This window comes from Mercenaria mercenaria, chromosome 10 (assembly GCF_021730395.1).
Source record: "Mercenaria mercenaria strain notata chromosome 10, MADL_Memer_1, whole genome shotgun sequence".
Classification (NCBI taxonomy): Eukaryota; Metazoa; Mollusca; class Bivalvia; order Venerida; family Veneridae; genus Mercenaria; species Mercenaria mercenaria.
In genome coordinates this window covers 25003498-25028268 of record NC_069370.1, presented here as the reverse complement: position 1 = coordinate 25028268, position 24771 = coordinate 25003498, and the positions used below count along the sequence as shown (strand labels likewise).

General features: G+C 36.6%; 1 protein-coding gene across 2 annotated transcripts in view; it reads left to right on the top strand.

Moving 5' to 3' along the window:
- Nucleotides 1-24771, top strand: part of LOC128559837 (titin-like) — a 123723-nt gene that overhangs the window by 58549 nt on the left and 40403 nt on the right. The window contains exons 2-5 of one of the 2 annotated variants that reach the window (XM_053552542.1): nucleotides 12059-12186; nucleotides 17358-17666; nucleotides 20660-20836; nucleotides 22887-23012. In XM_053552542.1, the coding sequence (XP_053408517.1) occupies nucleotides 12120-12186; nucleotides 17358-17666; nucleotides 20660-20836; nucleotides 22887-23012 (679 nt within the window). In that variant the 5' untranslated portion in view covers nucleotides 12059-12119. Of the gene's footprint in view, nucleotides 1-12058; nucleotides 12187-16938; nucleotides 17083-17357; nucleotides 17667-20659; nucleotides 20837-22886; nucleotides 23013-24771 lie in introns of those variants that run through there. The other variant, XM_053552543.1, reaches the window with a different exon arrangement.

Below are 24771 nucleotides of genomic sequence, written 5' to 3'. Positions count from 1 at the left end.
TAGGTCAGCTTTTCTCCTAAACTATCAAAGATATAGCTTTGAAACTTGGAACACTTGTTCACCATCAATAGCTGACCCTGTACAGCAAGATACATAACTCCATCCTGCTTTTTGCAAGAATTATGGCCCCTTTTGGACTTGGAAAATATCAGATTTCTTGGTTAAGTTTTATGTTTAGGACAACTTTGTAATCCCCCGCCGTGGCGGAGGGATTATAGGAATGGTCTGTGTCCGTCCTTCTGTCCGTCTGTCCGTCCTTCCGTCTGTAACAAAATCGTGTCCGGTCCATATCTCCTAAACCCCTTGAAGGATTTTCATGAAACTTGGGTCAAATGATCACCTCATCAAGACGATGTGCAGAACCCATGAGTCAACCTTGTCGGTTCAAGATCAAGGTCACAACTCAAGGTCAAAGGTTTGAGCCTGCCATTTTGTGTCCGCTCTATATCTCCTAAACCCCTTGAAGGAATTTTATAAAACTTGGGTCAAATGATCACCTCATCAAGACGATGTGCAGAACCCATGAGTCAGCCATGCCGGCTCAAGGTCAAAGTCACAACTTAGGGTCAAAGGTTTGAGCCTTCCATTTTGTGTCCGCTCTATATCTCTTAAACCCCTTGAAGGAATTTAATAAAACTTGGGTCAAATGATCACCTCATCAAGACGATGTGCAGAACACATGAGTCAGTCATGCCGGCTCAAGGTCAAGGTCACAACTAAGGGTCAAAGGTTTGAGCCTTCCATTTTGTGTCTACTCTATATCTCCTAAACCCTTTGCAGGATTTTCATCAAACTTGGGTCAAACGATCACCTCATCAAAGCAATGTGCAGAACTTATGAGTCAGCCATGTCAGCTCAAGGTCAAGGTCACAACTTAGGGTCAAAGGTTTGAGCCTTCCATTTTGTGTCTGCTCTATATCTCCTAAACCCCTTGAAGGAATTTTATAAAACTTATGTCAAATGATTACCTCATCAGAACGATGTGCAGAAATTATGAGTCAACCATGCCAGCTCAAGGTCAAGGTCACAACTAAGGGTCGAAGGTTTCAGCCTTCCATTTGGTGTCCACTCTGTATCTCCTTAACCACTTGAAGGATTTTCATCAAACTTGGGTCAAATGATCACCTCATCAAGAACTCATGAGTCAGTCATGTCAACTCAAGGTCAAGGTCACAACTGAAGGTCAAAGGTTTCAGCTCTGTATCTCCTAAACCCCTTGAAGGATTTTCATGAAACTTTGGTCAAATGATCACCTCATCAAGACGTTGTGCAGAATTCATAAGTCAGCCATGTCAGTTCAAGGTCAAGATCACAGCTAAAATCAAAGGTTTAGCTTTTCACTATCCATAGCAGTGGCGGGGGATTTAGCTGTCTTTCAGACTGCCTTGTTTTTAGCTCGACTATTCGAAGAATAAGTAGAGCTATCCTACTCACCACGGCGTCGGTGTCGGCGTCGGCGTCGGCGTCACACCTTGGGTTAAGTTTTTCGTACCAGTCCACATTTTGACAAAGTCTTTTGAGATAAAGCTTTGAAACTTTCAACACTTGTTTACCATCATCACGGCCAGTTATAGGCAAGAGCACATAACTCCATCAAGGATTTTGGCTGAATTATGGCCCCTTTTGACTTAGAAATCATGGTTAAGTTTTTCGTACCAGTTCATATTTTGACAAAGTCTTTTGAGATAAAGCTTTGAAACTTTCAACACTTGTTTACCATCACCATGTCCAGTTATAGGCAAGAGCACATAACTCCATCAAGGATTTTGGCTGAATTATGGCCCTTTTTGACTTAGAAATCTGGGTTAATATTTCGTACCAGTCCACATCTTGACAAAGTCTTTTGAGATAAAGCTTTGAAACTTTCAACACTTGTTAACCATCACCATGTCCAGTTATAGGCAAGAGCACATAACTCCATCAAGGAATTTGACTGAATTATGGCCCCTTTTGACTTAGAAATCATGGTTAAGTTTTTCGTACCAGTTCATATTTTGACAAAGTCTTTTGAGATAAAGCTTTGAAACTTTCAACACTTGGTTACCATCACCATGTCCAGTTATAGGCAAGAGTACATAACTCCATCAAGGATTTTGGCTGAATTATGGCCCTTTTTGACTTAGAAATCTGGGTTAATATTTCGTACCAGTTCATATTTTGACAAAGTCTTTTGAGATAAAGCTTTGAAACTTTCAACACTTGGTTACCATCACCATGTCCAGTTAAAGGCAAGAGTACATAACTCCATCAAGGATTTTGGCTGAATTATGGCCTTTTTGACTTAGAAATCTGGGTTAATATTTCGTACCAGTTCATATTTTGACAAAGTCTTTTGAGATAAAGCTTTGAAACTTACAACATCTGTTTACCATCACCATGTCCAGTTAAAGGCAAGAGTACATAACTCCATCAAGGATTTTGGCTGAATTATGGCCCTTTTTGACTGAGAAATCTTGGTTAAGTTTTTCGTACCAGTTTATATTTTTTGTAAAGTGTTTGACACATGGCTTTGAAACTTTTATCACTTGTTTAGTATAATAGTCTCTATCTGTAGGAAAGTTTTATGTTTAGGTCAGCTTTTCTCCTAAATTATCAAAGCTATTGCTTTAAAACTTGCAACACTTGCTCACCATCATAAGCTGACCCTGTACATCAAGACACATAACTCCATTCTGCTTTTTGCAAGATTTATGGCCCCTTTTGTACTTAGAAAATATCAGATTTCTTGGTTAAGTTTTATGTTTAGGTCAACTTTTTCTTTTAAACTATCAAAGCTATTGCTTTGAAACTTGCAACACTTGTTCACCGTCATAAGCTGACCCTGTACATCAAGAAACATAACTCCCTCCTGCTTTTTGCAATAATTATTGCCCCTTTTGGACTTAGAAAATCAGTTTTCTTGGATAAGTTTTATGTTTAAGTCAGCTTTTCTCCTAAACTATCAAAGCTATTGCTTTGAAACTTGCAACACTTATTCACCATCATAAGCTGACCCTGTACATCAAGAAACATAACTCCATCCTGCTTTTTGCAATAATTATTGCCCCTTTTGGACTTAGAAAATCAGTTTTCTTGATTGGGTATTATGTTTAAGTCAGCTTTTCTCATAAACTATCAATGCTATTGCTTTAAAACTTGCAACAGTTTTTCACCATTATAAGCGGACGCTGTACTTCAAGAAACATAACTCTATCCTGCTTTTTGCAAGAATGATGGTTCTTTTTAGACTTAGAAAATCATGGGTAGGACAATATTTCTATTATACAAAAAAATCAGATGAGCGTCAGCACCCGCAAGCAGGGTTCACACTGGGAATTTTTTCTCTGAGCCACTGCTTTTTCCGAAGATGAAATTATGAGGCCAACAATGGAGAAGCGCTTAGCATTGATGTTCTTGTAGGACTACATTTTATGTACCAAAGTACTCATACTACTCAAGAAATTAATGTAGTTATAACATGTTTCTTAGTAACCCTTTAAAAAGCTATTTAGAAAATCAATTTTTGTTAACATCTAAAATTATCATTTTTTATAAACATCTGCCATTTAATAAAAAAAATTCTGAACATGATATTTAAAATAAAAATGTCAAAAAAGAAGAAATTTTGTTTAAGCAGTGTCTTATTTTGCATATTGCCTATAAGTGGGTGGGGTTCGATGCCTTCGCATGTTTTATTCTCGAAAAATACTTTAAAATATGAGCTCCTTTTGCAACAGTTTTTATATTTTTCTTAAATGTAGACTCTTTATTGGCTTTTTATTTAAGACTGCACTAAAAAATCTCGTCAGAAATGACAGAAATTTCCGAAAATTAAGGTCGCGAAAATGGGTGACAAATACGGAAAACGTAAATTAGCATTAAATTTTTGATAAAATACCTATGTTTTATTGCTTTTCTATCATCATATCTATTCAATACTTACAATTTCTGCTTATCTAAAGCATTTTTATTTGTTTTTGCCCAAACTAACCCTCGGCAACTAACATGATAAAAGAAAATTTACTACAGATTGTCTAACGGCCGATTGCTCATAAAACGGTATCAAGTGCACAAAATGATGATTATAATTATCCAGTTTGTTATTCAATAATCTAATTATCGCCAATTAACTGCCTGGTCAAATAAAAATATTGCAAATTGGCTTCCTCCCTTTCAATAACAGATGTTGTTTGTCTACACATATTATCGATTTTTCACACCTTTTGGTTCCTAAAACTGGCAATAATCATAGTTTTGTAGACAGACGTAGCTTCGGGCCATTTTCGCCACTTAGAAAATTTCGGAGCCACATTTAATTTTTTGTCGCAAATGGCTCAAGTGGCGATCGACAGCGTGGCCCCTGCGCAAGGCGGTGCTCTTGTTTTTATTTGGCATAAATGTTTGCCTCAATGAGACAGAGTGTCATGTCCCTTACAGAAGCAAGCCTCTGTGGCATACATGCTGCGTATTTGCGGTGTATATGCCGCAAACATAGTAGTACGCCAGAGGAGTACGTTTTACATACACCGCATGCCGGATACATGCCACGTACTATTTTGACGAGTACACAGCATGCACGCAGGAGGTCACTAGTACACTTCAAGTACGCAGCACAGACTCTGAAAATTTAAGGAGTACACTGCATGTACGCAGGAGGGACTTGTACAAGAAAATAGTACACTGCATGTACACCGCAGATACTTTGAAATTTGTGCAGTACACTTCATATACGCGGGAAAGACTTGTACAATTTCTTTTGGCATTTATACTTAGTTTTTTTTTTATAAGTTAAAGTCTGAAGTAAACTTCATATACACGGGAGGGACTTGTTCATTTTCTTTTGGTGTTTATACTTTGAATTTTTTTAGGTAAAAGTCTGAAGTACACTTCATGCAGGAAGGATTTGTACATTTTTTTTTTTTTTTTGGAAGCAAGAACTTGATTTCCGAGTAACTTTTATCTTAATAGCATAGAATAGTTCAGATTACCGGTATTCTGAACAATGCAAATTTGCCAAACTATTCGCAATGTTCATTTGTGAAGCTTACATCTTAGTGATTTCTGAGCTGCACCTTGCATGCAGTGTAAAAATATATTCTTTTTCATTTTGAATTAATCCTGGAGCTTTCTAACTGATAATTGAAAAGTCCTATTTGAACTTCGTTGCATTACATTTTGTAATACATGAAATAATTACCAAGATAATGCCTCAACAGCACCCGAATGAGAAGAATTAATAGCTCTCACTGTTATTTGAATACTCTTAAGCAAAACACCATTCTATCATGTTTTATAAAGGCTTTAATGCTCATTATGTTAACTCATTAAGGCCTCACCAAATTAAAAAGTTGTTCATCGGATTTGCCGTATATTTTCAGAACGTTTTTGGCTAATTGCGCTCGCCCCATTGGAAAAAATCAATCCAAAATTTTTTTGGTGCACTACTTTTCACGGACGTAAAAGTGTATAAATGCTTATATAATTCCAGTCCTAGATTGTTCTCAGATGGATTTTAATCAAAATAAATACATACTACGCACACATCGTCTATAATAATGTAACGATTACTGAATGCATAAAGGGAAGTAATTGCATTAATATGCAAATTTGTAAACCTGTCAATTGTCATTGGAGTAAAATGACTGTATATATGCACATTAAATCACCTTTGGTGATGAGCTAGCTTTTCACCGACGGGATTTGTGTGGCACTAAAACGTTACAAATGGTGGCAGCGGTGGGATGAAGTCAACTGCCGGACTGGAGTTGCCTTACCCATGTATTTCCTAGGCCAAATCTCGGGACGAGATTTCTCGGAGGGGAAAGTAATGTAACGATTACTGAATGCATAAAGGGAAGTAATTGCATTAATATGCAAATTTGTAAACCTGTCAATTGTCATTGGAGTAAAATGACAGTATATATGCACATTAAATCACCTTTGGTGATGAGCTAGCTTTTCACCGACGGGATTTGTGTGGCACTAAAACGTTACAATAAATCATAACACTTATATTTAGTTGCATTAAAGTTGTTTCCCCTTGATGCAGTTACGCCATTTTCTTCAAATGTTTACCAAATTACATGCTACAAAAATTGATTTATTTCATTGAAAAGTGGATGAAGAAAAGCATACTTATTTATTTGATAACATCAGTCTACATTATTTTGGTAAGGGTAAATACTTATTGATGCATGTCACTTATCTTTTTTCTGTTTTTTTCTGTCCAAATGATCAGCATTTGCATACGAAAGTTGGTGGGGTAAGGAATTTACATTATCACAGCAGTTTCGCCACAAGAGTACACAGCATGTATGCAGCAGGAGTACACAGCATGTACGCCGCAGGACTCGGGCCAGGAGTACACAGCATGTACGCCGCAGGGGTAGTACACCGCAGACTCATTTGCATGTGAAAAGTGTATGTGCCGCGTACATGCTGCGTACTATTTCCCGCATACTAATTTCCTCCAGCGTACATCCTGTGTACTATGTAGTCCACAGCATGTACGCAGCAAGTAGTACGCGGCAGAGCTCATTTGCATGTCAAAAGTGTACTACAAACGTACTATCGGTGTATGTGCGGTGTATATCCTGCGTACTATTTAAAGCCCTTGATTTCAGTACACATCATGTACACATCATATACGCTGTATGTACACAGCAAGAGTACGCAGCAGGCCTTTTTCTTCTGTAAGGGGTGCAACTCTCAATCCTTTTGACAGCTGACGGGCTCGACATGTTGCCTATGGGCATCTACTATAAACAATGTACCAGGTGACCTATGGATATCTGAATATACAGTGTGGGGAATCATGTGACTTATTATGGCAGATTACACGGAAAAATGGCCGATAATTTTTCCGATTCGTCAGGAAAATCAAGGTATTTCTATTGATAAACATTTGTTTTAGATGTTCTGATATATCCTATCATATGCCCCTTACCTTCCGATTTCCTCTGGTACCCATACTTTGTTCCCTTCACGTATATTTTTTGAGAACACTCGAGGAGTTTGAATACATTCGTAGTTTTTTGGATGACGGTATCCACGGACCGGCTCAGTTTTGTCCAAAAAATACAAATTACTGAAATAAATGACAGTACAGTCACATGAAAAGTTGACCAAGTATGTAGTCCATCATAAACATGTAACGAACTGGCAAAAAAAAAAGATGCTAAATAGAGAATGTCGAAATCTATGAAATGGTGCTGAACACGTACACATTTTTCAAAGGTGCTGTGCACATACAGGAACAACTATTCCTTTTTATACTATAGAGATACTTATGTTGCCACGAGGCTTCTTATTTAAACTTGTTTATACATATTTATACTAAACAGATATGTAAGAAGTTCTTTTGCAGCTACTGTGTACTTAAAAATATTTTATGTTCAATGTTTTGGTTCACTTTACGGAATGACGTTCGTATAAATGATAAAGTAGGTGTAACTATTTGTAAGTACTATTTTTATAAATTGTATTAATATTTCTATACATGCAAAATATATGTAAGCTTTAATTTGAGAAAAGTGGATACCGTTGAAGTTTGTTTACGTTATATAATTATTGTGTCAAAGGATAAAATGGCATTTTCTGAAAAACAGGATCTACGAAAGTCCATGCACTTTTTGTATGGATAATTTAATTCTGAACGTTCATGAAAAAAGACACGCAAATGAAAATGAAAAGAAAACCTTTTTACAGTGTCTTTATAGGTTGACTGCATTTTACCCCATTTTATTACATAATCGCCATATTTAGAGTAATATCAACGATTACACTTGATGACGCTATGAAATCAAATTACATACTCATATATATGACGTCTCGGAGTCTGACGTAGCTTCCTATAGGCACTTTAGACACGTGCCTACACGTTTTCTTCAAATATGAGTGAAAAATCCAAGAAAATGCCAAAAATGCAATAAAAATATGAGGTTGTACAGGATGATGGGTGTTACTTATACAGTACAACCTCTCTAAAGCAGCCCTCTATTAAGCAAACCTCTCTTTATCACAACATCATCAAAATTTCACTAAGCTGAAATATACTATCAAATTGACCTCTTCAGAACAACAACCTCTACTTAACAGTCAATATTTGTATCTCCCAAAGGGTGTTTCTCAACAGAGGTTGCACTGTATTCCTAATGAAACTCATTTTTTTATTTTTATATTTTCAGAATGTTCTGTGATAAACAGTGAACATTCAGTGCAAAATGGCTGTCCGGGTACCATTGGTTTTGTTATAGATCTATCGCAAAAGATTAAGTATATTGTGCTAACTATGTATTGTTTTGGCGCATTGGCGGTATGGAGAAAACCTTATTAGAGCTACCAGGGACAGATTCGTAGAAATTTCCATCTGGCTCTAAAGATGTTATAAAAAATCCTGTCACCACGATGCGTCGGTCCTAGAGGGAAATTATGCGACTGTCAAGACAGGAAAAAATGATCCAGTCAACAAGAAACTACCTGAATCAACAAGAATCAACAAAAATTCAGTACAAAGAAATAGACACATACTAAGGGAAATAATAAAAGTCACTGCTGTTTGTACGGAGCAGAATATAGCAACACACGACCATACGGAAGAGGGTAGCAACTTCATGACAATATTCACACATTTTCACAGAATATTGTAAGTGAGCACTTGGGCCATATACAATATAATTTTAAAAAAAAAAACCACTTCTCCTGACAATGCACATATAGAGATCTAATTCAAAATACGCATCTCCTGACATTTAAAATGAAATAATAGAAATTTGCTCTTATCAAATAAGAGAAAAAGTGTAAGCGGACTGTATAAATGCTTCTTTCTTTGCCATCATTTTTGACGAAGCAACTGACAAATCAACAAAGAAACAACTCTCGCTATGCATTAGGATTAGGCCTACTGATGGTACATGTGCCTCTGTCAAGAGTTCCTTTAGAATTTATTGAGCGCAAATTGATCAAACGTGTTAAAATTAATCGCAATATCTTAGATTTCTTGCAAGAAGCTGATCTAGGTATTTTAAAGTTAAGAGCGCAATGCTATGATTGGGCATTAAACATAAAAATACCGTGAACGTGCAAACGTTTACGAAAGAACGATCTCCACATGCAAATGTTATACATTGCAAAGCTCATTGTTTAAATTTATATATTGACAGCTCTAAAATCCCATGTGTCCGAACCATGATGGCAACTGTGCAAGATAAGCTTTCTGTTCAATTACTCAGCAAACGACCGGTAGCGTTACCCAACTGGCAAGGGACGCAGTTTCAATGGATGAAATGGAGCAATGCACTATAATGTGAACCCTTCTGAGACTCGCTGGTCAAGTCAAGCTGATGCCCTCTGCACGTCGAATTAGCGGAATGACTCGGCAGTGTGGCTTGCCCGATACGAAAAGGCAATGCATATGATCAGAGACTTCGGCACTAAAACATCTAAACCAATACAAGGTGTTTTGGAACGTAAATGCATAGAGACAACCATGATACAGAATCTGACTTGGAATATTAGCAGTTTACGGTATACAATGTATTTGTCGACCATTTTGTCTAGAAATGGCAATAAAATCTGTAAAATGATCCTTTGGAAGCAAAGAATGCAACCAAGAAGAATAATAGCAGACTCGGTTTGAGTGAGTCTGTTCACGAGGGGTAATGAAATGTGCGCCCCCTAGCTGCGGCTTTAGCGAAACACATAATATTATGTTGGATGTACTCCATGATCTCAAAGGACCAGAAAATATATCAACACTGAATCCAAGTCATGGGAGACTTTACAGCAGCCACACTGCACTTAAATATTACTATTGTGAGAGGTGACTCGCATTCTACAAAATGAAGACCGTTTTGCCACCGGAAAGTCAAAAGTGCCAGTGCCTATTTACACCGCATATGCACCAGATCTTCACGGCGCATTTCAGATATTTGAAAAGGAGGTAACAAAGTAGAAAGTAAACTGAAATATTGTCAGTCAAAAATCACAGACTTCAGACTGCTCCTATCCCTCGCAGCAAGGTCTTGTATCTGTGTGCAAATACTCTTCTGTCAGTGCTTCTGACCATGCCTCAAACATCTGCATTTTGCGAACGCTCATTCAGTGCAATGAAACGCATTCAAAACCTACCTTCGTTCAAAAATGACAAGTTATAAAATATTTTTACTAGCTCTGATACACATTCACAAGGACATCTGCATTGATGTAGACCATGTCATCAATGTACTCGCTTCACAGAAATGCAGAATATGGACCTTTTCTGACTAAAAGCCTGCTCTTTACAAATTTATAAATGTAACAGAAACGGAACTGACCTTTTCTCTCTCTATCAGACACAGTTACCAAAAATTGTTAAATGCGAATAACATATTGTAGCGATTATTAGAAATGATTATAAATAGGTATAACTACTCAAACTGAACCCCATTTTGGGCACATTGTATTATTTTTAAGTGTGATAAATCAAATGTAAAACTCTTTTTTTTCTCAAAAGTGTAGCTCAAAATGCATTTTCAAATATAACAGAGTTGTGGAAATGGCCAGGACAAATAAAAACTAGGTCAGTTCTGCCTGTTTTGCAATTCTTGTATTTCTTAGTGTCTAAGTCGTTCTATGGGAAACTGTGAGTGAAATAGGTCAGTATCGGCATCTGATCACAATTTCAAATGCTGGAAAAAAGTAAAAATAAATGTATAAAAATACATTGACAATAATGTGTTGCTGGAGAGGTGCTCAAATTTGCCACGAATGTAGTACAGGGCATATGATTACCAAACAATTTTCCGGCGGAGCTTGCCACCGAACTCCAAGATAATGTGCCAACTAAAACATATCTGATTCCGGCAAGGAACACCCATGCAAAAGAAAATAAATCTAACAAGTCGGTCTCCTTATTCACAACAAGAAGGCATACTAAATTCACTTTATATGTTAAATAGTGTTGTGTATTCAAATGTTTTCCAGTGCATTCTTTTACACAGCTATGACCGAGTGAGTAAATCAGAGTCTTCTGCCGATATTCTCTGTTGTGTATAAACAATACAATCATATTTTGTGCTATAATCTACCCACAGACTTAGCCTGAATCTTTGTGATTTCCAAAAAAGTATCATCTGGCATCAGTACGTGAAACTACAGTGATGTACTAAGTTAAAGCTGAGACGTCACAATAATATTAATAAGGAAAGACAATCATATAGTGTGTGTAAATACAGAAACCTCGCGGCAACTTTAGTATTTCTATGATATAACATAGAACAGTTGTTCCTGTACGTGCACAGCGCCTTTGAAGAATGTGTACGTGTTCAGCGCCATTTCGTAGATTTCGACATTCTCTATTTGGCAGCTTTGCTTTTTGCAAGTTCAATACACGTTTATGTTGAACAGGGTACTTGGTTAACTTTTCATGTAATTGTACTGTCATTTAGTTCAGTAATTTGTATTTTCTGGACAAAATTGTGCCGGTCCGTGGACACTGTCAATCCAAAAACTGTGAATGTATTCAAACTTCCCAAGTGATCGCGGAAAATATAGGTGAATGGAACAAAGAATGGGTACTGGGGGAAATCGAAAGGTAAGAGGCATATGATAGGATATATTAGAACATCTAAAACAAAGGTTTACCAATAGAAATACCTGAATTTTCCCTGCGAATCGGAAAAGTTATCAGCCATTTTTCCATGTAAGCTGCCTTTTTAAGTCACGTGATTCCCCCCACTGATATAACTTCCCTGTATAGGAGTTCTAGGTTGGTAGCCAAGCTTCAAGTACAGTACAACCTCTCAAGAGCGGCTCTCCCTTAAGCTAAAACCTCTCTGTATCAACATCATCAAAATTTCTTTAAATTAAAATCTGCAATAAAATTTATCTCTCCAGAACAGCCTCTACATAACAGTCAGTATTTGTATCGCCCAACAGGTGTTGCTCTACAGAGGCTGCACTGTACCACAGAAAAATCATGGTAATACTTGTATTTATTGTGCAGAGATGATAACTATTTACATTACGGAAATCTCCCAGAAGCGATTAGATGCAGCATTTTTAAACTTATTAAGTATGAAAGACTTCCACTATTTTACAGATACAGTTGAAAGTTGTTGACATGTGTTAAATAATCTGAGGGACTGATTTGCACATCTATAATGGATTCCACTACAGCACTGGTGCTACTTACACTTAGACTATACAGTGGTTTTTGCATGGCTACAGGTAAATTACATGCTTTTACAGGGCTTTTACTATTAAAATTTGATAATTGAAAATAAAGTTGTAGGATTTTTACACACTTTCATAATGGAAGCTAATTTAAAGGTGGTCAATCAAACTTTGGTATTGTTATGAATTTGTGTAAAGGCTTTACATCTGATCATTTGCACTTATAATGTTCACAGAGAACTTATACATGCTAGATTTTTCATTTCAACTTTAGAACAACTTCACTAATATCTGCTTCCCCTTATATCTCCATAATGATGCCAGACATCAGAACAACTTCACTGATAACTGCACTCCCTGAGATCTCCATAATGATGACAGACATCTTTACTGAAGTCAGACATCTTTGACACTTCAGAACAACTTCACTGATAACTGCACTCCCTGAGATCTCCATAATGATCACAGACATCTTTGACAGTTCTGACCAACTTCAATAGTATTTGCACTTGCTAAGATCTCCATAATGATGACAGACATCTTTGACAGTTCAGACCAACTTCACTAGTATCTGCACTCGCTGAGATCTCCGTAATGATGACAGACATCTTTGACACTTCAGGACAACTTCACTAATGTCTGCACTCATTGAGATCTCCATAATGATGACAGACATCTTTGACACTTCAGAACAACTTCACAAGTATCTGCACTCTCTGAGATCTTCATAATGATGACAGACATCTTGACACTTTAAAACAACTTTACTAATGTCTACACTCCTTAAGAACTCAATAATGATGACATACATCTTTGACACTTTAAAATAAATTCACTAATGTTTACACTCCTTGAGAACTCCATAATGATGACAGACATCTTTGACACTTCAGAACAACTTCACTGATAACTGCACTCCCTGAGATCTCCATAATGATCACAGACGTCTTTGACACTTCAGAACAACTTCACTAATATCTGCACTTTCTGAGATCTCCATAATGATGACAGACATCTTTGACACTTTAAAACAACTTCACTAATATCTGCACTCGCTGAGATCTCCATAATGATGACAGACATTTTTAACACTTGAGAACAACTTCACTAATATCTGCACTCCTTAAGATCTCCATAATGATGACAGACATTTTTGACACTTTAGAACAATTCACTAATAGATGCACTCTTTGAGATCTCCATAATGATGACAGTCATCTTTGACACTTCAGAACAACTTCACTTACATCTGCACCCCGTGAGATCTCCATAATGATGACAGACATTTTTGACACTTCAGAACAACTTCACTAATGTTTGCACTCCTTGAGAGCTCCAAAATGATGACAGATACCTTTGAAACTTCAGAACAACACTTATATCTGCACCTCCTGAGATCTCCATAATGATGACAGACATTTTTGACACTTCCGAACAACTTCATTAATTTATGCACCCACTGAGACCTCCATAATGATAGACATTTTTAACATTTCAGAACAAGTTCACTAATATCTGCACTCACTGAGACTTACATGATAACAGACATTTTTAGCCCACCGTCATCAGATGGTGGGCTATTCAAATCACACTGTGTCCATGGTCCGTCTGTCCGTTAACAATTTCTCAATATTGCATCTCCTCAGAAACTGTTGGGGGGGATTTTGACCAAACTTTGTCAGAATGATGTATTGATAGCCTAGTTGTGTCCTTCTGAAAATCAGACTGGTTCAACAATTTTTGAGTGAGTTATGGCCCTTTGTTTATTTTTATAATTTACAAAGATTTATATAGGGAAAAACTTTGAAAATCTTCTTGTCCAAAACCATAGAGACTAGGGCTTTGATATTTGGTATGAAGCATCATCTAGTGGTCCTCTACCAAGATGATTCAAATTATTTCCATGGGGTCAAATATGGCCCCGCTCTGGGGGTCACATGGTTTACATAGACTTATGTAGGGAAAAACTTTGAAAATTTTCATGTCCAAACCACAAAGCCTAGGGCTTTGATATTTGTAATGTAGCATCATCTAGTGGTTCTCTACCAAGTTTGTTCAAATTATCCCCCTAGGGTCAAATATCGCCCCGCCCCGGGGGTCACATGGTTCGTATAGACTTATATAGGGAAAAGCTTTTAAAATCTTCTTGTCAATAACCTACAACATTCAGATTTGGACCACATGTATAGTTTTGAGTGGCAAGATGAACCTTGACATGAGTTGACCTTGATTTTGACCTAGTGACCTACTTTCACATTTCTGCAGCTACAGCCTTCAAATTTGAACCACATGCATAGATTTGTGCACCGGAAAAAACTTTGGCCTTGACATTGACCTAGTGACCTACTTTCACATTTTTGAAGGTACAGGCTTCAAATTTGGACCACATGAATAGTTTTGTGTTCCGAAATGAACTTTGATCTTGAGATTGACCTAGTGACCTACTTTCACATTTCTGAAGCTACAGGCTTCAAATTTGGACCACATGCATATTTTTGTGTTCTGAATTGAAATTTGACATTGATTTTTACCTAGTACCTACTTTCACATTTCTCAAATTGCAGCCTCCAAATTTGAAGCACATGCATAGTTTTGTATACCGATATGAACTTTGACCTTGAAATTGATCTTGTGACCTACTTTTACATTTCTCAAGCTACAGCTTTCAAATTTGGACCACATGCATGGACCACATGCACAGTGTTGTGTACCGAAATGAAATTTGACCTTGATTTTGACCTTGAGCTAGTCTTGAAATTTGGAACATACAAAAATGGCTCAATGGTGGGCACCAAGATCACTCTGTAATCTCTTGTTGTTTTTGTTTTTTGTTTTTATTTCAAAGTGAATGAGATGTGAAACCAAAATTTGTAGTCCTGTTTGGCGCCATATAACCTATACTGTGTTGGTGCGCCGTCCCTTACAGAAGAAAAAGGCCTGCTGCGTACTCTTGCTGTGTACATACAGCGTATATGATGCGTACATGATGTGTACTGAAATCAATAGTACGCAGGATATACACCGCACATACACCGATAGTACATTTGTAGTACACTTTTGACATGCAAATGAGCTCTGCCGCGTACTACTTGCTGCGTACATGCTGTGGACTACATAGTACACAGGATGTACGCTGGAGGAATTTAGTATGCGAGAAATAGTACGCAGCATGTACGCGGCACATACACTTTTCACATGCAAATGAGCCTGCGGTGTACAACCCCTGCGGCGTACATGCTGTGTACTCCTGCGGTGTACATGCTGTGTACTCCTGCGGCGTACATGCTGTGTACTCCTGGCCCGAGTCCTGCGGCGTACATGCTGTGTACTCCTGCTGCATACATGCTGTGAACTCTTGTGGCGAAACTTCTGTGATAATGTAAATTCCTTACCCCACCAACTTTCGTATGCAAATGCTGATCATTTGGACAGAAAAAAACAGAAAAAAGATAAGTGACATGCATCAATAAGTATTTACCCTTACCAAAATAATGTAGATTGATGTTATCAAATAAATTAGTATGCTTTTCTCCATCCACTTTTCAATGAAATAAATCAATTTTTGTAGCATGTAATTTGGTAAACATTTGACGAAAATGGCGTAACTGCATCAAGGGGAAACAACTTTAATGCAACTAAATATAAGTGTTATGATTTATTATAGACGATGTGTGCGTAGTATGTATTTATTTTGATTAAAATCCATCAGAGAACAATCTAGGACTGGAATTATATAAGCATTTATACACTTTTACGTCCGTAAAAAGTAGCGCACCAAAAAATTTTGGATTGATTTTTTCCAATAGGGCAAGCGCAATTAGCCAAAAACGTTCTGAAAATATACGAGCGGCAAATCCGATGAACAACTTTTTAATTTGGTGAAGCCTTAATGAGTTAACATAATGAGCATTAAAGCCTTTATAAAACATGATTGAGTGGTGTTTTGCTTAAGAGTATTCAAATAACAGTGAGAGCTATTAATTCTTCTCATTCAGGCGCTGTTGAGGCATTATCTTGGTAATTATTTCATGTATTACAAAATGTAATGCAACGAAGTTCAAATAAGGCTTTTCAATTATCCAAGTTAGAAAGCTCCAGGATTAATTCAATACGAAAAAGAATATATTTTTACACTGCATGCAAGGTGCAGCTCAGAAATCACTAAGATGTAAGCTTCACAAATGAACATTGCAAATAGTTTGGCAAATTTTTATTGTTCAGAATACCGGTAATCTGAACTATTCTATGCTATTAAGATAAAAGTTACTTGGAAATCAAGTTCTTGCTTCCAAAAAAAAAAAAAATGTACAAATCCTTCCTGCATGAAGTCCCTCCCGCGTATATGAAGTTTACTTCAGACTTTAACTTATAAAAAAAAAACTAAGTATAAATGCCAAAAGAAATTGTACAAGTCTTTCCCGCGTATATGAAGTGTACTGCACAAATTTCAAAGTATCTGCAGTGTACATGCAGTGTACTATTTTCTTGTACAAGGCCCTCCTGCGTACATGCAGAGTACTCCATAAATTTTCAGAGTCTGTGCTGCGTACTTGAAGTGTACTAGTGACCTCCTGCGTACATGCTGTGTACTCGTCGAAATAGTACACAGCATGTACGCGGCATGCGGTGTATGTAAAATGTACTCCTCTGGCGTACTACTGTGTTCGCGGCATATACACAGCAAATACGCAGCATGTACGCCACAGAGGCTTGCTTCTGTAAGGGGTAAAACCCAAATAAATAAATAACAGACATTTTTGACACTTCAGAACAACTTCACTAATATTTGCACCCACTGAGACCTCCATAATATTAACAGACATCTGATAAGACACTTCAGAACAAGTTCACTAATATTAGCACTCCCTGAGATCTCCATGATGATGACAGACATTTTGACACTTCAGAACAACTTCACTAGTATCTGCACTCGCTGAGAGCTGCATAATGGTAACAGACATCTTTGACAACTTCAGAACAACTTCACTAATGTGTACACTCCTGAGATTTCCATAATAATTGCAGACATTTTTGACATTTTATAGAGCAACTTCACTAATGTGTACACTCCTTGAGATCTCCAGTGCTAAAAACTATTTTCTTAATTTGAAATTTAGCTTTTAAAGTGTTGTATTTTATGTTGAGAGCATAATATATTTTTCAGGCAATGATTGTTAAAGATATTCATTTGAATTGTGAAGTTTATTATGTATGGTACATTTCAGATGACATGCAAGGATATTTTAAGCCAACAGATTGTGTGAAGAAGGAGGGAGATGATGTACAGTTTGAGTGTAGGTCTCCTGCTGGCTATACAAGTATGAACTATCCCAACATTGCATTTTCTGTTGAACATAACGGAGTTCTGAAATTTACTAGGAGTGGTCCTGATAAACAAAAAGGGAACTTCACAAGTAGAGTGTTCAGCATACCAGATGTGACTAAGCAGGATGCAGGGAACTATACCTGTCATATAATTCTAACAGGAAATGGTAGAGATGTTACTGTCAGCACGCAGCTGTTTGTTGTAGAAGGTAAAATGTTAGTTAAAGAAAACATGATTCTATATCACAGTGCTTCATGCTGACTCTGATTTGCATAAGAAATTGTAACAGTTACAAAAGTCCACTGCCTAGTGACAAATTTAGCTCACCTAAGCTAAAGGTTCTAGGATTTGTATACACTGCTACAGCTAAAAATAGAAATACCTTTACAGGACTTCTTCTCATGAACTGCTTGACTTATCTTCATCAGACTTAGTCTCTATCATCTCTATATGGACCTCTTTCAGATTTGTTAAAATGAGGAGCCTTAGTCCCATTTAGGGATTGGCATAGCTTAATTAGGAATACCTTTAAATGATCTTCTCATGAGCTGCTTGATGGATCTTCATGAAACTTTGTGACATAATTTTGAAGTCCTCTCAAATTTGTTCAAATGGATGCACTTGGCTCTTTTTTTAGGGACTGCTAGAGCTAGAAATGGAAAAAGCTTAAAGCTTCATGGGATATTTGGCCCTTCTAGGGGCTGCTAGAGCTAAAAATAGGAATGCCTTTGTAAGAACCTCTTCCAGGTTTGTTCAAATTGGGATGTTTGGTCCCTGTAGAGCGCTACTAGAGCTAAAAATAGAAAAAATCTTATGTTAAAATTAGAAAAAAATAACTGTATCATGAAGTCTGTTCTAATAATGGTTATCTGTATTAAGTAGCTCAGCACAAACATTCACTATAATTGATTTGTCCAATGTAAGACACAGATGGCTGGCTCAGATTCATGGTCACACTTGGAGGTATAAGACTTGTAATTATTTTTGTCTGGTCTTTAATTTTTAGTTCAAGGTGAGCTTTTGTGATAGCCCTGTATCTGTCATCCGTCCGTCGTCAACAATTTTACTGTTAACACTCTAGAGGTCACAATTTTGGCCCAATCTTAATGAAACTTGGTCATAATGTTACCCTCAATAAAATCTTGGAAAAGTTTGATATTGGGTCATCTGGGGTTAAAAACTTGGTCACTAGGTCAAATCAAAGGAAAAGCTTGTAAACACTCTAGAGGTCACAACTTTGTCCTAAATTTAATGAAACTTGGTCAGAATGTTACCCTCAATAAAATCTTGGACGAGTTCAATACTGGGTCATCTGGGGTCAAAAACTAGGTCACTAGGTTAAATCAAAGGAAAAGCTTGTTAACACTTTAGAGGTCACAATTTTGGCCCAATCTTAATGAAACTTGGTCAGAATGTTACCCGCAATAAAATCATGGACGAATTTGATATTGAGTCATCTGGGGTAAAAAACTAGGTCACCAGGTTATATCAAAGGAAAAGCTTGGTAACACTGTAGAGGTCACAATTTTGGCCCAATCTTTATAAAACTTGGTCAGAATGTTACCCTCAATAAAATCTTGGACGAGCTTGCTATTGGGTCATCTGGGTTAAAGTCTAGGTCAACAGGTCAAATAAAATGGAAAGCTTGTTAACACTCTAGAAGTCACAATTTTGGCCCAGTCTTTATGAAACTTGGTCAGAATGTTACCCTCAATAAAATCTTGGATGAGTTCGATATTGGGTTATCTGGGATAAAAAACTAGGTCACAAGGGCAAATCAAAGGAAAAGCTTGTTAACACGCTAGAGGCCACATTTATGACCATATCTTAATGAAATTTGGTCAGAATGTTAATCTTGATGATCTTTAGGTCAATAAGTCAGGTGAGCGATACAGGGCCTTCATGGACCTCTTGTTTTGTGCATTGATGTATATTCAAATAGCTTTGCATATTCACCATTACAAGACAATGTGCTGTGTGCAATATCCAGACACATCTTTGAATGGTCAAGGTCACAGACATCCAGTTTAACTTTCTTTCATTGTTGGTACATGAAATTACTTTTATGTGATAAAGTACAATACATGTGATTTTCTTTAATTTTCCCACTAATTGAAAAATGAAATTATATTTAAAATTAGATGATTGGTATTGATAAATATGAAAAAGCTGTTAATAATTGTAGATTTCTAGATTGCAAACCAAGCATAAGTTATAACTTAGTTGTATATATAGGTAAATGCAGTATTGTACCTCTGATTCATATGGGGAAGTTGGCAGTTACTTGCAAAGAACAGGTTTGTACTGGTACAGAATCCAGGAACACTAGTTAGATTAACTGCCTGCCGTTACATTACTGAAATACTGCTGAAAAACAGCGTTAAACCCAAAACAAACAAATATTTATTCTGTACAGCTCTCTGCAATGACCAGCACTGGTATGAAATTTCTTTGGTGTTGCATGTCATTTGTGTAATAATTACTTCTCCCTAATATGATAAAATATTTCAGTATATTTATATTTGATACTGTTTTCTTACCATTTTAAAAATTGAATTGAATCTTTAAATTACAGATATTTATATTTGAAAGCATTCACCAAGTATATGTCTCTAGACCCAAAACTCTTCATGAATAATATAATATATATAATAAATGAACTACTTTATATAATAATGATTGATAGAAATTTTTCTTACTTCAAAGAAGATGTTGTTTCGGCATGAATATGTTTTGTGAAAAATGTCCATGGGTGGAGGTGGTTGGAAACTCTGTTACAATTTCTAATGTAGTTTCTTTTGTTGCTTGATATTGTCTCTTAAGTATCATGTCATCAGCCCCCACTCTGCTCTTGTTACCACCAAACTCTTCTTTACCCCCATTCTGAAACTAAATTTTTAAAAACTTTTTCTTGATACTGTGTCATAGTAACCTGTGTTATCATCCCCTTAGATGCCCCTCCCTTCTTCCCCTTCCCCCCCCCCCCCCACCCACACACAGTACCTGCCTATATTTGTTTCACTTACTAAAAGCTTTAACAATTTTATGGTCAGTGTGATACTAGCACTTCTTCAAAATAATTTCTCAGTTATTTTCCATTTTGACGGTAGACCATCTACAAAAAAACATTTTAGCAAACTGAAACTGAGGTGAGCAATCATGATGGCCCTATTTTGAAAGATATTAACATGCCTTTTGCAGCTGAGGAGAAAACCACCTTTGTCAGGAAGGGAGAGGATTTCAGACTGGATTGTCTAAGTGCTGGGGATCATGGATTTCTTCCTGTTGTTGACTGGTTTGTCAATGGAAGTCAAGTGGGTATGGACCCAGAAAGTGCAATGTATACATCAGAGTCATCATTGTATGTTGCACATGCAGGTAGGCAGAACTTGCACAAACTGGTCACATTTGTGGTATATTATATTTTTAGCATTGATTGAATACATATTTATTATATATTTTAATGCCCTTAAAAAAGTGAAGCAAGCCATCATTTTTGTTGAACTCGCTGGCGGCGAGCTCTACATAGTTGTAGTGTGTCCGTCCAAGTTGTAACTTATCCATTTATCAAGGGGTTCCTAAATAACTTGGCACATATGTTTGCCTCAGTGACAGGGTGTGTCACATGCAAGAACCAGATTGGTACCTTAAAGCTTAAGATCATACTTTGAGGTCAAATGTCAAAACTTTTTTGCTTGCCTGGGCTGTAACTCAGCCATGGATTGAGAGATTCTTAAATACTTTGGCACAGATGTTTGCCTCGATAAGATGATGTGTTATGTGCAACTGGTAGCTTAAAGGTCAAGGTCATACTTAGAGGTCAAAGGTCATATCCTTTTCCAGGCTGTAACTCAGCCATGGATTGAGGGTTATGTAGGTAACTTGGCACAATTGTTTGCCTCAATGAGACAGTCTATCAGGCATAAGTTGTTGAAAGGTGAAGGTCACACTTAGGGGTCAAAGGTCAAAAGTTGATGCAATTTCTCTTGTTTGGGCTTTAACTTAGCCATGGATGGAGATGTTTTAAATAACTTGGCAGAAATGATTGCTGCTGTGGCCACCAAAACTTTAAAGTATTCTTTTAATAGTATCATAAATATTAGTCCTTTTGACAGCTGGCAGGCTCGACATGTTGCCCGTGGGCATCTAGTTTTGGCATTTTTAGTATATCATTTGGTTCTTTTCATGAACCACTAATTTGTCAGAAACCTTTTAATTTTATGAATTTTCCCCTGCTTTATACAAAACTGTCAGACTGAATTTAGGGGGCAAGTAGAGCTAAAAATAGAGAAACCCTTGAAATGCAGTATTATAACTGCTGTTTTTCAAAGCATGGTCAGAAGCAACTTAGCATGGGCCTTTCTACAGTTGATCAGTTGTTATAGAAGATGATTATTTACACTAGAAATCACATTTTTGGTTTGTATTCTTCCTTATTTAGAACTTCTTGAGCTTGTCTAAATATTTATGTCCTCTTTACTTGAATATTAAGAGTTATAGATTTTAAGCTTTGTATGCTTTTTATTATCATAAGGCAAGTGTATTTGCCAAGGACCATAACTTTGACTTACAATTTGTCAGAGTTGTGGCCCTTTATTGTCTTCAGAAATTGGAAATTATGAGCATAATACAGTAATTACAGCATTGTTTAGCACATTCATTATTTTGTCCATCCAGATTTTATGTCTGGTCAGTAACTTTCTAATGCATGGATGTCCAGTTCATAACTCAGTAATGGCTGCATGGAATTTATGAAAATTGCGTACAATGATGGAGGACATTTATAAGATGTGCAGTAGGGCTGGGACAATTTCAAAATTTTGAAACCGGTTAATCATTTGTTTGAAATCAAATCTAACCGGTTAATAGGCAGCCATATTGAAAATGCTGTTTTCTTTCCTAACGACTGTATCAAGGTATTTCTAGTAGCTGACTTCATTAGAAACTTACGGACTTTATCGATTGCAAGCAATGTGACAATCAGTAAGTCATATTTTGGTGTATTTTATTTTAGATATATCACGAGAGGCAAATCTGAGACTATTGATTATGTTCAGTTCATGTGGTTTAGCGGAAGTATTACTGTGGATCTGTGTGCTGGTCTAAAAATATATAAAGATAAAGTACGACTCGTGATGTTTACTGATTGATAGCGATTAACGGTTTTGCAAAATTGAAACCGGTTTCAAGAATCTTTCTTGTTTGCTAATGGATCAGTTTTCTCTAGGGATGACTCAGGTCCAACATGGTTCTCTTATTGTCATCTTGTTATTATATGGCATATACTGGCTTGGACAAGAATTATTTGTATGGATAATTTATAAAACTTTGAAAAACTGAAAAGACAAGCCCCCACCTCCCCCCACCCAAAAAAAAAAGATTTGTTTTTATTAAAATAGAGTAAAAAGTATAGTGTATTCCCTTTCAGCTATAGCTAATGCATTCCAAGATATCAGGTGTAAAGTGGTATCTGAAAAGGCGTATAAAAATCATGGAAGTGTTGAGGCTGCATTTGATAATGGATCTGGCACTGAGTTTCACAAATCACTTTCAGGTGAGGATTTTATTCCTTTGCTGGGGTGAACTACTGGTAAAGATTGACACTCATAACGTAGACTAGAAAAACTTGAACAACTTTCAAATACCACAAGACTGATTTTGGTAAGATTTAACAAGGGTCTTCACCAGACAGTAAAGTCTTCACTAGACTGGAAGGTATTATCAAGTCTGTAAGGTCTTTGCCAGACTGTAGGGTCTTCACTTGACTGTAAGGTCTTCAGTAGACTGTTATGTCTTTACCAGACTGTACTTTTGGTCTTCACTAGACTGTTATGTCTTTACCAGACTGTACTTTTGGTCTTCACTAGACTGTTATGTCTTTACCAGACTGTACTTTTGGTCTTCACTAGACTGTTATGACTTTACAAGACTGTACTTTTGTCTTCACTAGACTGTTAGGTCATCACCAGACTGTAAGGTCTTCACTAGATTGTAAGGTCTTTTCTGGACTGTAAGGTCTTCACAACTTTCAGAAACCACTATATTGATTTTGGTAGGACTTAACCAGACTGCAAGGTTTTACCAGATTTTAAGGTCTTCACTAGACTGTAAGGTCTTTTCAAGACTGTACAGAATGTAAGGTCTTCACTTGAGTGTGAAGTTTTAACTAAACCACAAGGTCTTTGCCATACTAAAAGGTCTTCACTAGACTGTAAGGTAAATGATTTTACAGTCAATATCAGAGAACTTTTCCTTCTTTTCTGAACCAGGCAAATTTCTTTACTGCTGCCAGAGCTATATCTCTTAATTTAAATTATTTTATCTCTATGGCTATATACATTTTTGTGGACATCATATCTTCAATTTTGTAACAGACTTTACACAGAATTAAACAGTAGTTTCATCATAATCATAGGAGCCTGATTTGAAAGAATGATAGTTTGAAGCAAATGTGCTAGGAGTTTTTAGTTGACAGTTTAGTCAAACTTCCAAGAGAAGCATGTAAAGTCATTGATATCAAAATGTAAATATATAGGCTGACATTACCTGATTGTGTGGCTCCTTGATTATACATTTGTATACTCTGTACAAAAGTTTAGTCAGTACTTAAATGTAAAACAAAATAAGATTTCAATGTATTTGTATATTCACCTATATTTATCAAAGCCTGTAGAGAAACTTCAACAAATTTAATATGCCCAAAGGGACATATGTGATGATGCAGGTTGTCTGTCTGTATATATGTCTGGTTAACAGTTTTACATTCCATTAACTTCAGAATGCTTTAATCTATGACCCTAAAATTGCTCATAGGTGTCATATCACCCCTTTTAATTTTGAGATCAGTGGGTTAAAGGTCATGGTGACACTGTTAGTGCAAAAACCATTTCCTCTAAAAATGTATTGGTCTATTTGATCTGTGACCCTCTGTCTTTGCAAGTTTGCAGGCACATTGCCAGTTGGTAGTTGATGAGCAGTTTTGAGGTAAGTGGGTCAAATGTTAAAGTCACTGTAACAGTTTTAGGAAATTTTGCCACATTATATTGAGAATGACTTGATCTTTGGCCCAAAAAGCAGGCACATTACTCAGGGAAAGCGATTAATCAAGACTTATGACAGTCAATATAAGTGTAAATTACAGCAACCATCAGTTAAAAAAGGAACATTCTCCATAAACTGCTCTTAATTTTGAGATTTCTCAGTCAAAGATCATGCTGACTATCACATAAAGTGATAAGATGGACATATTATGGTTTGGTGCTGGTTAAGGTAACACCAACTGAAATTGCCATGATGAAGGATGGCGTTAGTTT